This window comes from Oculina patagonica, chromosome 6 (genome assembly GCF_052425735.1).
Source record: "Oculina patagonica isolate OP01 chromosome 6, crgOcupat, whole genome shotgun sequence".
NCBI lineage: Eukaryota > Metazoa > Cnidaria > Anthozoa > Scleractinia > Oculinidae > Oculina > Oculina patagonica.
The window spans coordinates 29,177,797-29,193,356 of record NC_135763.1 but is presented as its reverse complement, the minus strand read 5'-3'; the positions used below and the strand labels follow the sequence as shown (position 1 = coordinate 29,193,356).

Genomic DNA, 15,560 nt, shown 5'->3' with positions numbered 1-15,560 from the left:
ATTGAAGTACTAGAGTCCAGTCTACTCTTACAAACAGGAGGAAATAAACACCACATCGAGGGCGGTACTGAAGGAACATTGGAATGAATCGATCGAAACTTGAATTCATCAAAAAAGCATTAGACGGACTATACCGGCGATAATTCCGTGTGCAGTGCAGGATAGCTGGCTAATGATTGAGCAGAATAATACAAAGGGAATACAGATGACTTGTTCTGCCTATAATCAGGAGGCAGCTATTATAGAGCTGTTTGGAACACTGGAGGCGGTCAGACTCCTTCGCTTAACCTTTACATTAAGGATTATATGCATAGTGTTGAGATAAATTTGTTCCTTTTTTCTCAATCAGTTTTTTCTTTGTGTTCGTCGCGTTAATTTCCTTAGTTTTGAAATGTTACCCCCTCTTTCGCGTTTATTTCCTGTATTGGGAAGTAATTTTTTCTTCAATTCGCTTTAACTTAAGTCGAGTTCATTTCAAATACCTTAATAAACACAAGCGTTAATTTCCTATAACTAGTGATAACCACAGGTTATCTCAACATCGCCATTAATCCGTCCGCCATCTTGGAAACAGGATCCGCCAGTCGTCTTTCGCCTTTCCTCTTTTCCATCATCCTTCGCGTCTTGTAATTTTCGCATAAGAGACGACTGGAGACGAGTCAGGGCCTAGATGCACTAAAGAGCCTTGTGTTAAAGATGTGAGCAAAAGACGCCGGAGGTACTGGTGAAAGCGTGCGTAATTTTAGATTGCAAAATACATCCATGTTTCACGGCAATTAGTCTCTAAGACAGGTCGCAAAATTTCTCAGACAGTGTCGGTAAATTACTGCACAAAAGACAATCATTCCAAGTAACGCGTCACGCAAGGATTGCATGATTTTATCGTTTCTATTGTAGCGAACCAATCAGTTGAGGTAAGCTTTCATTTTTCGGTTTTTATCTCACCCCAACTGTTATAGCATACCTAAACACTGATAGGAGGAAGGTTCGTTTCTTCGATAACAGCGAAACGAGATGGCGGGAAGCAAAAGCGAAAACTAAACGATTGCGCGATTGAGGTACCAATCACACCAACATTTTGAATAATTTTTTGTCTGAAGCCTTTACGGTTTTCCGTCTAACGATCACGGAACCTCTGATTGCCTAAAAGTTGAAATCGTTTGCCGAAATAAATTGAATCCGTTGTTCCACCGAAAGGATTTACAATCAGTAACAAAAACTCCACATTTTTTTTTTAATTATCGTGTTTATCGTGTTTATATCTTATTTCTAGACGTGTCTTCATGCTGAACCAAGTCGAAGCGATTATAACGTCGCTAGAGTAACCGTCCTTTTTTTCTTTCAAAAATCCCTGAAACCTTGTGCTGGATGTGGCCCTCGATACGAAATAATAATAATAATAATAATAATAATAATAATAATAATAATAATAATAATAATAATAATAATAATAATAATAATAATAATAATTTATTTCCAGTGCATTACATTAAAAATCTCAATGTCCTTACAAGTAAAAATATTAAAAATTACAATAGGATAAAAATACTGAATTCTTAAAATCTAAAGTTCATTAAAAATACTATAATTCATATAAAATACTAAAATTCATAAAAAAGAAAAGAAAAAAAAAATACTAAAGATCATTATTGAATAAAAACGTTTTAAGCTTAGTTTTAAAAGTGTCAACCGATGGAGCACTTCTCACATCAAGCGGGAGACTGTTCCACAATGTTGGCGCGCAAGATGAAAAAGCGCGCCCACCGTAATTATTGGTCTTAAAGGCTGGTCTTTGCAGTCGCAGGTGAATTCTTTAAATTCCTGAAAAATACAGAGTGTGTATCCTGAAACAAAATAAGAACTAAAGTTGCTCCGTGGCCGATGGAACGTGATTGGCTCAACACAAACATTCCAGACATATTTTGTAGTGTTCACCCTTCTGTAAGAAGGGTTGTAAATCCGAGACAGAGGACTGAGAATAGACCTTTCAGGCTTCGTTAGTTTGTTGTCCCATTTTAGACTATGTGATGTTAGCTTTGAGAATTTTTTTTTCAAATTTAAACAATTCACAATATTCAGATAGATAAAGGATATTCTCTGTCGGCAATCATGTGGTTTGTAATAGGCAATTTAAATCCTAAGCTAAAAAAAAGTCTATTGTTGTGAGTGATAATTAGTTAAATAATAATTAAAATTGAAATTGATATCATTGATTAAAGTGTGATTTAAGTTGACAGTTAAGAGACTGAATAATTTGCTATAAACGAGGCAAAGGGGTTTGTCACTGACTAAATAAAATTTTGCAATAAATTGCTTTCGGGTGGTGTTCTTTAGGCCACGATTTTTGTACATTATTGTCAATAACGCACCGTCGGAGTATTCTGATGAGAGGTAAAGAAAAATCACGTGATCTAGTTTAACCAATTGTGCGAGTGGATTTTGGACAGTGAACGAAGATTGTGTATTAACGAACAATAAATGGAACATGCGTACGATGAACGTTGATTCACTCTATACTGAGGATGGGTAGCATGGCGGGAGAAAACATCCACGCAATTTCCACACTACTGTTAATTAAAATTTGATCAAGTTTCGTAGGCAAAATTAAACAAAATTTACTACATCCATGTTTTGACCAAGAAAGGGAATCGTTCGTCTGTATTGCCAGCATATTAGTGAATTCAAATTGTTTTATTTCGACAAAAAGTGTTTGTTTTTGATAAATGCAGAAAGACGCTCTTAAATCTATTTGGAATAACAGCATGAAACTATATAACGAATTTAAATTTGGCAAATTTGCTCTGTACCAAAAATCCGACCTAAGTGCTGTCAGAAAGGATGGCTGCCTCTAGAAGGACGAGAATGTGACTTCTGGCAGACAGGTGGAAATATAGGGGCACTCGGTTTTCATTCATTTCTTTGCGGTTATGTCAATGAAACGAGAAGAAAATTTAAAGCATTTGTGGATCGTGTTGATAGGATATTGTTAAGAAATTATTTCATACTAAAGGGTCTGCCAATTTAATGTACATTTTCCCATTCAATCGCCAAAAAAGGAAAAGGATTGAACAATAGTAATTATTTTTTTTCGTAACATCAACTTCCTCGGCTTAAAAAATATTGGGAAAATTTGATGCCGCAAAAAAATTTCTGTAATGAAAGGAGTGCCTCTGTAATAAGGTAAGTGTTGTTTTTATACTTGACCTTTCTCTTCTCTAATTGTTTTATCCTTGAACCACTAATGAAAGCCTGCTTAAGTTATACTTCCCACTTAATTGTTGGCTTTACAAAAATTTGCTTGACGCCGTCTTAAAGTGCCAATTGCCGTTCCTTCTTGGTGTAAAAACCTGTTAGACTTGCCACTAATTTAGAACAAAGAAAGACGAAGAAAGGTCATTGAACAATATAGAGCAGGGAAACAATAGCTAAAAAATAGAAAATTTTAACAGGTTTTCACACCGATGTAAATGCCCTGAGGTTACAGTTAATTAATTGTCTTCTTGTTGCACTCTACTGAAGTTATTCTCGCGTTAACAAGGTAAATCTAAATGGCTTCGTCTTCACGTATCAGCATTTCAGCTTAAGATCACCAGTAACCGGCTTGATTCGGATTATTTATAACAAACTCGTATTAAGGAAAGAAGTGCATAGAGCGAAATGAAGATGCAGTTTTTAAATGGACGAACACTTGAAAAATCAGGATAGAAGGAGATCATTTTATTTATCCAGCCACCTGTTAATCACTCAACTTAAATCAAATAAACTAAGAAGAATTTTAACCAAGGTCGATTAACTTGAATGTCACAATAATTTCTGTATTAACATATTATAATCATCCATAGATGGTAATGTGAAAATGTATAAAAACGCAAAAGCTTTCATCTAGCGAGACAACAGAATCTCCAACGAGGCAATACAGCAGAACCGCTGTTACAACGCATACACGAAGGCCGATGGCGAAGCTTCAAGCAACTGTTGCTTTAGTTGGCATTTTGTTCATAGCCTCGCTTTTAGTGGATCAAACAACATGTTTCATCACCGAAAATAGCAAAAGAGACATTGAGGTAAGGGTATCATGTGAAATTGCATACTGACGTATAAATGTAAGGAGTAATCTGATTTTTCAGTCAGTTGGTTGTAACTGCAGGCTAAACATATGAAATAGAAGTAAAATATTTGAACATACATAATTTTAGGGCTTTACTTATCAAATCAGTATGATGTAAGCACCTCTCCAGTTTCTGTGTATTTCGGTGCACATGTTGATTTTAATAACGCTTGCAGCTTCCAATAATATTATTGCTCTTCTCGCTTATATTTTAATCTCTGCAATGGTAGAAGCTTTTTATTTGCGAATAACAGTTATGAATATATATTCTTCTCTATGGTCTGCGCTTACTACTGAGCCAGGGGGGGACTCGCATATGAAAGGAACGGAGATGCTCGTCGGAAATTTTGAAAAGAACCCCTAAAAGAGACCAGTCTGGGTGTGGTTAAAGCCGGTTTTTCTTGACCCCAAAAAGATACCAAAAAACTAAGAATAGAATTTATATTTGTATATTTTGTTGTGTGTAGCCTTAGACAAGATCATTTTGGCTAAAAATGGTGGCGTTATGCCCGGAACACCCTAAGCGAGATCAATAGTCCGAAATTTCCACCCCTTAGCGAGACGATGAACATCCCCGTTCCTATCATTTGTGAGTCCCCACCCCTCCCTCCTCATCTACGAAAATGATATTGTATCATGCAGCATAGACTTAAATTTAACAGCAAAACACATCTCACTGCTGCCACTCTGTGGATCAAGCGGCTGATACCTTTGTTTTCGTTGTCGTAACTTCATTCAAAAGGGCAGACAATGATGCAATGTATGAGCTTTTGCTGCAATGACTGATTAACGGTCGTATATGACCCGTAAAGAAAAAATAACAAAACGTCAAACGTTATTGAGTGAATTTTAAAAGAGAACGCGTTACTATAAAAAATTAAAGAATCGTACACTCCATGTCAAGAAAAACAACAGCGTCCATCAGATGTGACATGCACCTGCTAAGTTTAAAGCAAACTCAAGTTTTGATTGCTTAGCGAAGAAACGTATTGTATGTCGCACTGATATCTACCTTGAAATATTCAGTTTCTAAAAATTAATAAACAGAAAAAATTCATCAAACTCGAACAAAGCTCTTTTTTTACCTAAATAAGTTTGTTGTCTCGATGAGTGTCTCTGTCTATAAGATAAACAGCGACACTACATCATAATTTCGAAGATGTATAGCTTGCGCAGCAGGTGCTTGTGTGCATTTCCCAAAAAGCGCGCCCAAAAAAATCACAGGCGACTGCTACGCATTCTAGAATATGCGTTGAACAAGACTCTCATGGCCGACAGTGGATTATTATTTGGCCGCATTAGTTCCCACACAGTTATATTTCGAGTTCCCGTTACGCCCCTTCATATCAACTATACAAGAATCAGGGTTCTGTCTAGGATTTTTCGTTTGGGGGAGAAGTTGCGAGTGGCCAAAGGCCACGAGCTTCTAGGGGGGTCCGGGTGCATGCCCCCCCGGAAAATTTTTTAAATAGATATGTGCTGAGATGCAATCTGGTGTATTTTGAGTGTATTTTCTGGTTACAAATTTGTCCATGCTGTCAATATTCGATCAACTCATTCAATGGTAACTTAGCCTGCAGTTACAGTACTCCATGTTCCTTGTCATATAGTGTCCTGGGACATGGAATGCTCACTTCATGTACACTGACCTGAATGATATATTGATTTATCTATGTACTGTATAAATTATCACAAATTTTTTCTGGGGGGAAGCTGGGCTGTTTGGGGGGGAAAGCTTCTACCCCTGAAAGCTTCTTTTCAACCAAGTGAATGCAGCCATCTTGTGCTTGTGTATTTCATGTTTTGTAGATGGTACGCACGACAAGGCAGATCTGTGCGGCTGCAAGATCTTTGGACTGCGGAAGGGAACTCAAAGAAACTGAAGACCACGTCATGGAAGAAAGATCCCTGATTAAGGAAAAATCCTACAACGAATAAAAACTCGATCTTAGCAATGTATCGCGTCCGTAAAATAAATTAAAATAAGTTAAAATGAATTCTAACGTTTGTTACTGCAGAAAGAACAAAATGATATACACATTATCTGCTGAACTTTACGGAAAAAATCAACATAAATAATGTAAATATCATAAAATAAACAAGATTTAAAGCTGGAGTTCTTGTCTTGTTAATTTTTGTTATTAGTTTTTAAAGATCATGTATTTATCCGGGGCAGTGGGGAGGGAGTTATACTTCCTTATTTAATAGCTATGTGAGGTCAAACAGGGTAGGTTTTGATCTTTTAATGTTATTCGGAGAATGAGATATATTAATCTCGATCAATGTGGTCTGAAGTTTACGAAGAGTGGAAGTTGTTAATTTTTTAAGTCTGAAGCAGATTATAGATTTTTGATTTGAGTCAGATCTAAAATAAGGGACGGACCATTATTTTTTTGGAGGGGGGGGATGAAAAATATTGAAAAATATTGTTTGCAGGGCCTGGAAAGACAAAATAAATTGTTTGCAAAAACGATATCTATAACAAAAAATAGTAAGAATTTCGAAAAAAAATGTTTGCAGAGGTGCATAAACTAAAAAAAAGTTTGCAAAGGAAAATTTTCCTTCCCCCCCCCCCCCCCCCCTCCAAGAAAATAATGGTCCGTCCCTAAGGTACAGAAAATAGCATCGATAAATAATTAAATGTCCTGCGCATGCCAGTATAGTGATATGAAAATTGCTAAACTAAAACGCTGTGAAACGTGGATAAAAATCACGACGTTTCGACAGTGCTGCTTTCATCAGTAGTACAATGTGATCGGCAATTAGCATGTTTGATTCTGAAATTGGGTAGGGGTTTAAAAGAACGGGCTGCACACCCTATAAAATGTTTGGGGTTATTCCCTAGGAATTTACAACAATGGCTTCAAACATGACTCACGTTTTTGTGCGATTAAAACCTCTTAAGGTTATTCCCACAGAATTGCATTGCGCATCTTTACTGCGCATAATTCCACGCGTGATTAGCGCGCACGCACCAAAAACTGACGGCTTTTTCTTTACGGCTGGACCTCGCCAAAGCGATAAATTCATCATTTTCTCATAGACGAGTGCGGTAACCTATAAGTTTTTCTGTCATTTTTATTTGAGTAGTAACTTTCTTTCTGTAGGATAAATACGGACCAATTCTCAGTGTAGAATAAAAAATAATTGTCGGAAACGTGAGTTTAGCAAGCCATCGTGAATATAATCATGGTGATATTATAAGGATTTGTTGGGTATAAACAAGGTGCTGTTGCTCCTAAACGAGCGTGGGCACCCCCCAATGTCGTTTTTTATTTCAAAATTTAAGTTTCTATAACATAAACAGTCGATGGGCAAAGTTTTGCAAAAAAATCTCAGTGCAAGTTCTATTTCAGTGGAATAACCTTAAAAAAGCCACAAAACGTTTTTATTAAAAGAAATCTCCGCAAATTCTTCAGCAAAAAATGAAAAAGAATAGTGTTTACGGCTAAGTGAGGGGAAAACCTTTGATTGTTGGGAAAAGATCACCATTTTAATGATGGTTCAGTCCCTTAGACGGAAATATATTTTTTATTTGATCGAGTCACTCCACGAGCACACATATTCTATGGTTTGAATCCCGCTTAGCTTTTTTGCTTTTTAGATTTGGTTTCAAACACGCTTTAAGACTTACGTATCAAAGCAGCATCAACCCGAAATAAATTATTTCATTTTACTAATACTGCTTTAAATCTTTTAAAGACTGTGCATCGAAAACAAAAATTATATATTCGAATGTATGTTATTCCACACGAAATTTCTGGTTAATATGTGTAACTGGTCTTTTGATCACAGAACTTTGCCAGGACAATAAATTAAGCTAGCGTATCTACAGTTTCTTCGAGACTCGATATATTTTTTATTGATAAATTAATGGAGGGGGGCATTTGAGCCAGACAGTGCCCCAACGGGAAAAGACGTGTATTTGTCTGAGTGTAATACCCCGGGAACCATTTGAATGGCTAATCTATCACGTAACGTATCAAAAAATTGAAGCGGTATTTCATTGAACCAAAAGTTGATGTGATCAAGTCTGATCAATTGTCACTTTCCATTAAAATATATGATATGTGATTGTTGATCGCATAAAAGCAACAATTTTCATCAATTTTAATTTGAACTGTTGAACCTTAGCATGACTAATGACTTGCTTAAACCTCTTTGCACTTATTCGAAAAGATAAAATAAAACGACTCTTAAAAATCGTCACATTGCGCCAAAACTGTGCACGTTATCGCATGTTACGCAACGGCTTCATTTGACCTTTGTAATCGTTGTCGACGCGTATTACGTTAATGTTTGTTATCGGAGAAGAGTTAATAAATCTTGTTCGTTTCGTTTCATTCCGAACATCATTTTCATTTTGATGAAATACACATCATTGCAATTTTAATTTAGAAAACGAAATATTTCTTTGCTGTTGCAAAAAATTATTGCAGCAAGATGCTTCATGTGGCATTACGGTGCAAACTGACAACACTCATTTAAACCACTGAGAAGAAATTAAACAAATGACTTTGAAAATTGTCCACCTTTGTACAACAATCTAGCAAGATGTTTTCTAAACCTCTTTAAACATTATTAGGTTGAGATAGCTGGAAAAACTACCGTTTACAAAGGAGCACATATTTAGATTTTTAATTAGCAAATTTCTTTCAAATTTGTTCACCTTTGTGTTTTGCTAACAACAATCTAACGAGATGTCTTTCAAAACGTCTTTTAAAATGATCAAGTTTGGATAACTGTTAAAACAGTAAGAAAGGAAAAACAAGATTTGGATTTTCAATAGACAAACTACTTTAAAATGTGCCCACCTTTGGACTTTGCTTACAACATTCAGAGAATGATGTCTTTGTAAAACCTCTTTTAGAATGATCAGGTTTGGATAACTGTTAAAAGCACTTGAGAAAAGAAAAACAAAATTTAGATTTTCAATGAGCAGATTGCTTTAAAATTTGTCCACCTTTGGTATTTGCTAGCCACAATCTAACGAGATGTCTTTCAAAACCACCTTTAAAATGATCACGTTTGGATAACTGTTAATTTTTAGAGTCATTGTACTCATTCCCGTTAAAACACGAGAAAAGAAAAACAAGATTTAGATTTCAATGAGCAGATTGCTTTAAAATTTGTCAACCTTTTGCCTTTGCTAACCTTGGATTTAGACAGCTAACAAAATTTCCACTTTGGAAAGAAATTAATATTTTAATAACTTAAACGCGTTTTTGAAAAGACATTTGCTCAGCTTTCCGGTCGATATAAACAATTAAGCTACAGTGCAGTTGCGAAAAGTCATCTTGTCTCGCGCGCCTAGTTCGTCCACGCTTTGAAGAGAATTACGATCTCATGCTTATGACCTAGCTATACAGAGCTATTAGCGAACGTAGGAAGGATGAAATGTTTTTCGGGCTTCGGGTCGAATCTATCTATCGAGTGAGAAAAATCAAGCGCCAAAGGCAAACGATATTTACACAGGCTGGGTGCAAAATGTGCCCAGGTTACAGGTGATCATCAAAGTTTGAGTATTGTTCAAATAATAATATGATATTTCATATGTAGTTATCAATCGTCAAATGTGCTAGAGCTCTGATTAGTTGAAATGCTTGAATCGGCCTATCTATAAAACACGTTTATTGGCAAGAATTTTTTTTTATTATTTCAGGAAAAAAAGCAATTTTACGTAATGCAAATTCCATGCATGGTAGAGTAACTCCAAGAGAAGTCGAAAACTTTGGTATGAAGGAATCTCAGGAGCTAGCCTGCAGAACAAGCGGTTTATTTTGTGCGTATTTTGTGTAATCTGCCTGTTCTTCAAGCAACTCAGGATTCAGGAACAGGTCACCCCAATCCATTTCAAACACATTGCAAAAAGCACACCTACTCAAGTATTGTACTACCAGGTTAAATAAACACATGTGCACTGCACCTTTCCCTTTCTTTACAATATTTGCACCTGTATACGCATTTGTCAAAATTACATCGGCACGGCTTTCATAACTTGTTTTTCAGTAAACTGGCATGTTTATTTTGTTACTATTGAATAGTATCTTTCATCACAAAAAGGGCTCTCGCGAATTATATATAAAGAGAGAGGGAGGCGTATGGGTTTATAGTTGAACTCAAATCTTCTGTGAGTTGCTACTCTTTCAGAGAAGAAATATTAATAACCATGATGTTCTTTAGATTCCTAGTATTATTTGTGGCGTACGCTGCAGTATTTGCGAGTGATGAGGACGAAGCATACGTAAGTCAGAGAACTACTTTAACATCATTACCTAGTTTAATTTGTTAATGTTAAAGACCTTCAAATTTCTTTAAACTGACTACCCCTACATTTTCAGTACATTTTTAATTTAATGAAAGCTGAAATCTTAAAGGCTCGTTTATGTATGTTTCAGAACTGTTAAAGCTTTTCAATCTTATAGACTCGGATGTAAACCAGTAAAAATGCAGTAAAAAGCATGTTCTGCCTACCTGCAACCGAGAATTTTTGTTGTTGGACTAAAGCAGACGAGAGCTTAAACAAACTATAACGCTGTTCAATTTCTAACAATTGCAACTTATGATGGAAAGTCCAAGCTCCGTCAGTAGACTAACATTGCGATGGCGTGATATATGTAAAACTAGGCTAATCTAATGAAAAAAGAAACTTTTCAAAAACTTTTCGCGGGTCTCGTAGACTACGAGACTACTAGTAACTATACTGCCAACAGTTTTTGTGAAATAATCACCAAAATAGAGAAACTTGGACACCTAATTCAGGGCTGCAAATAATTTTTTCACTTAAAAAGGACATACGTCCTACTAAGATACCATCTTGGTCGGACAAAACAAAATTGTGGTCGGACACCACCAAAAACAAAAGGTTCAATTTTACCACTTACAAGTTATCACTTATGATTTATGATCAAAAATTGTCCGGAAATCATGTTCGACCACAATTCAGATTTTGTCGGACATGAGCAAATTTTGGTCAGCCAATGTCCGATGACTCACTGTTATTTGCAGCCCTGCTAATTGCAATAACGTTATCATAGAATATAGATAAAAGAAGAAAGTTAAATAGGAATTGTTAGCGTGGTTTCATAACTATTTATAACCGGTAGTATTTACAGATAACTCACGAGGTTTTATCTGGGCACTGAGTCCACTTTTTTATGCTGTAACAAGACTAACCGAGTCAGTCGTATTTTGAGGCATTTAAGGCCGATTGTTCGAATAAATTTTTAATGCATACGCTTAATTAATTCCTATTTGACTTTTTCCTTTTTCCTTTTACTGCGACAACCTTATTGCAATTAGGTGCATCTATTACATATACGTCCTTTCTGAATGCTTCCTAGATTCTGTAAACACTAACCGAGTTCTATTGCTTATCTCATAGAAATATCTTCAAACGTTCCACTACATTTCTCCAACCCGATCTGGAAACCACGACTTTAAAACAGCCGTCCGAAATTTCCAGCATTTCATGAGTTTACCAGTCACAGGAAAAGTTGACAGCGCCACCTTAAACATGATGAGGAAACCACGGTGTGGAGTCCCGGATGTCGAAGACGGAACCTTCAAGTCTCGCAAACGGCGATTTAGCGTGTTCGGCTCCAAATGGTCCAAAACACACCTAACATACTATCTGAAGCACGGTCAAGATCTGCCGCGAGCGACACAAGAGCAAGTGATTAAACGCGCCCTTCAGTATTGGAGTGAGGTCTCGCCGCTGACGTTCTCGCGCAGTTATGATCCTAGCCGGGCCGATCTGAAGATGAGGTGAACTACAGCTTACGCACGTTAAGAAGGAAGATAACCCCCTTTTTCCATTTTCAATTAAGCTACTGCGTCATCATTATCTAATTAAGTGATGAAGTCATCGCTTAATGTCATCGGGCGAGTGGACGGGATCTTTTAGACTGTTGTGCGCGATCGAGCGATGAGTGGGAAGAAACGTTACGTGACTAGAATTCAAATTTAACCCCAAATACTCCTGGGAAGTTAAAAAAAAATGACTAATGCAAAGTATATTCGAAGGAGACAAATTATATTTGACGAGTTCTATTACATTTCGTAGGCGGAAATCTCTAATTCTTTCAAAACAAAAGGCCGGTGTAAATAAATTCAAATCAGCGTTTGACCTTGTATCGTTTATCGGATTCCTTTGTTAAACTTTAGTTGAACAAACATTCACCAAGGTCGCTATCTTTTCCGTTAGTTTTTGACAATTTTAGGATTATCACCCCCATTGTGAAACGTCATCGCTTCTCATGCATTCGTGCAGATTTGCCCTCAACATTTTAGTATTGCATCTAAAGATGTTGACTATGTCTTGACCCTTTTATAGATACCTTAGCGAAATATTTCTGATCGGTTTTAATTTATCCCCAGCTTTGGACCTGGAAGTCACGAAGGCACTGAAGCAGAAAATACATGTGGTTACCCTTTCGATGGAGAAGGTGGTGTCCTGGCGCATGCGTTTGCACCATCCGATGGTCGACTTCATTTTGACGAGGCTGAAAAGTTCACTGACCTGACCGATGAAGGTACCAACTTGTTGTATGTCGCTGTTCACGAGATTGGGCACAATCTTGGTCTTAGGCATTCCAGCGTGCGGGATGCCGTTATGTATCCATCTTATCTGGGATATAAACCGGATCTGAAGCTACATAGCGACGACATTGCTGGAATACAGTCACTTTATGGTAAGTTGTGTTCATAAAACTTAAGGGCAGTTGTTGTTTTTTTTTTTCTCAGGGGCGTAGCGAAGGGGGGAGGGGGGGGGGTCCTAGGGTGCCCTTGAGGGAATGCCCGTGAGGGAACGCAGGAAATGGCACTTTTGAGAGTCCAATTTAAAAAATTTCCCGGGGAGCATGTCCCCGGCCCCCCCTAGAAGCTAGTGCCTCTGAGCACTCATGCGCCTTCCTGCTCATTTCCTCCAGTTAAACACTTCAATACTGTCCTTAACAATGTTATTAAAAACCCTGATGTCGATGTGACAATCTGTAGTCTTCTAGACTGTTCACATCCCCTATTTTTCCGTGGTCGTGGTCGATCGTTCAGTTCCGGGCCGCCATCTTGTTTCCTCGGCCTGGAGTCTCCCGTGGGTGGCGGGGGGGTCTCATGCGGGGGTCCTCCCACTCTCCCCTCCTCCCGTTTGTCCGTGCGGCCCGTCCTCCTCTCCGCCCTGGGCTGTATGTCTGTGTCCCGTGGTTTCATCCTTCTCAACCCCCTAGTTCACCAAGACCCTGTAAATTTGAAGTGAATGGTATTGTAAAAAGGCAATAAGAAGCAAAACAAAGCAAAAATAGATCCTAAATATGATATAATTACCTAATTTGAGCTATTACTTAAAAAACGTCAGCATTAGCGATGTTATTAGTTGTCTTTTGGTATTGGCGCCTATCAGAAACCCATAAGGGTTGAAACGTGTAACTCCCTATGATTCGCATTGTACAAAGCGTTTGCACATTCTTCTACACTAAGTACCATATTTGGAAAATCAAAATTACTATATTTGGATTAAATTCACAGCGCGCGCTAGCGTAATCTTGCTTTTGAACAAGCTTGCTTGAATAAAGTTAAATTTGGTTAAATTCTCCTGTTTCATATTCTTGAAGTAGTCTGGAGAACTTCTCTTGGATACACTTAATGTATTTCTTTAGTTTCTGTAAGAAATTTACAGCGTTTAGGTCGAAATTCAAGCAATTTACCGCAAAACCAAAAACAATATATCGCGCGTGTCATTACGTGTAGCATTCGTGTACAAATTTTCGGGTTTCCAAATATGGTACTTAGCAAAATGAATATTCAAACACTGTGCGCGCGCGTTAAACGTTTCAACCCTTATGGGTTCTGCGCCTATTCGTAGCTTAAACCTTTTTTTGACCCGTGCAGTCTTCCGTGGTATCATCCTTCTCAACCCCCTAGCCCACCATGACCTTGTAAATTTGAAGTGAATGGTATTGTAAAAAGGCAAAAGGTACGTCAAAAGTTTACGCGAAAATTGGACCTTCAACTAGGATATAATAAATGTAGAATTAAATAGATGATTTATGTGTTCAAAATTATTTCTGACATGTTTGTTTTATTTTAACTTCAGGCTCTGGAAGTGGAGGTAATATTTTTTACTATTTGTTTCTTTGTTTGTTTCTTTGTTTGTTTTTTGTTTGTTTCTTTGTTTGTTTGTTTCTTTTTTGCTTTAGTTTTAAACGATTATTGATTTAGCTAGAAAATTCAGTGATAACTTTGCCTAATTTCTAATTTCCCTAACTTTCATAATTTTGTAAATGGCCGTAGAATACAGTTTTACAACTTTCCAAAAACACTTGGGCTACTTGTTTGTGATTCATCGCTTGTCTCGTGTTATGATTGATTATTTTTTATTAATTTAGTGGAAATACAAAATAATCAGATCAATTACTCACATATTATACCGCCTTTTTGCCAATACATCACGTTTAGGCGCGTGCGAAGACAAGAGGAACGACTGTGCTAATTTCCGACACAGATGCAACGAGATTGAGAGCTATATGAGAAAGCACTGCAGAGCTACTTGCAACTTCTGCTAAACAGGTATAACAGGTTGTTATTTAAGCTGTTAGTGCATGTGTGCAGTGAATTACTTTATTCCAGAGCTTGAACCTTACAATGTCAGCGATGAAAATGAGTTGGTTTTCCCAAACACGGATTTTAAATTTCTCTCACGAGACCTGATGACTGGCAAATTATATACGACTTCAGACACCGTTAAGGTCCCATTATACTATTACAAATTGACCTTTGACATATATGTAGAAATGTCATAATTCACAAAGAAGATGAATTGTACGTTCGTGTTTTGCCTGAGAGAACTTTAAGGTCATTGCCCTGTATTGCATTGCGCATCCTTACTGCGCGTCGCGTGCGCGCGCGCTCGCGCCGTACATGGCGGCTTTTCTTGTGGCTTGTCCGGGGGTTGTCGCTTTCGTAACGGTCGGTGACCTATCAATTTTTCTCATTTTTGGGTGTGCGTCGTCTTCTGTGGATCAATTCGTGTTTCGCTCGGCGCGTCTCGGGGTCGGGATCAGGTCCGCTCCTAACGATCTGGGCCCCTTTGTCCCTGTACAATAGGCGAGTGGTAAAAGGTCAGTTCTTTTCAGGGCAATGACCTTAAAAACCGACGCAATAAAACGGCGTCAACGTATCATCGATGAAAAACAACTGAGTGTGTTTCTTTTAACCCGGCTTTTCAGATATAAAAAAGACATTTGAAGACATTTTGATTGGAAATTAGGGCAGGGTAATCACTATCGGTTTTGTCAAAGGTCTGTAAAATTAATGCCGAAGAAAACTGTTATATTTTTTTTTTGCAGTTGTCCATGATGAGGAAGTTAAAAGAAAGCAACGGAAGTGAGAAGGATCTTGAAGAATCTTGAAGTAAAACAACTCTATTAGAAATAAAATGTTGAAACCAACCTTACCA

The 15,560-nt window shown here is 37.4% G+C and overlaps 1 protein-coding gene and 1 long non-coding RNA gene across 2 annotated transcripts; both read left to right on the top strand.

Moving 5' to 3' along the window:
* The first annotated feature begins 3,871 nt into the window (after positions 1-3,871).
* LOC144656823 (uncharacterized) lies at positions 3,872-6,224 on the top strand. The gene is made up of 2 exons (XR_013571397.1): positions 3,872-4,064; positions 5,918-6,224. It is a non-coding gene; the product is annotated as an uncharacterized LOC144656823 (long non-coding RNA).
* Positions 6,225-10,111: 3,887 nt separating this feature from the next.
* On the top strand, positions 10,112-15,552 carry LOC144657660 (matrilysin-like). The gene is made up of 6 exons (XM_078518016.1): positions 10,112-10,352; positions 11,493-11,875; positions 12,488-12,801; positions 14,199-14,213; positions 14,561-14,671; positions 15,451-15,552. Exons 1-5 carry the CDS (start codon positions 10,278-10,280, stop codon positions 14,665-14,667), a joined length of 894 nt encoding a protein of 297 aa, XP_078374142.1. The 5' UTR covers positions 10,112-10,277; the 3' UTR covers positions 14,668-14,671; positions 15,451-15,552.
* The last annotated feature ends 8 nt before the right edge of the window (positions 15,553-15,560 follow it).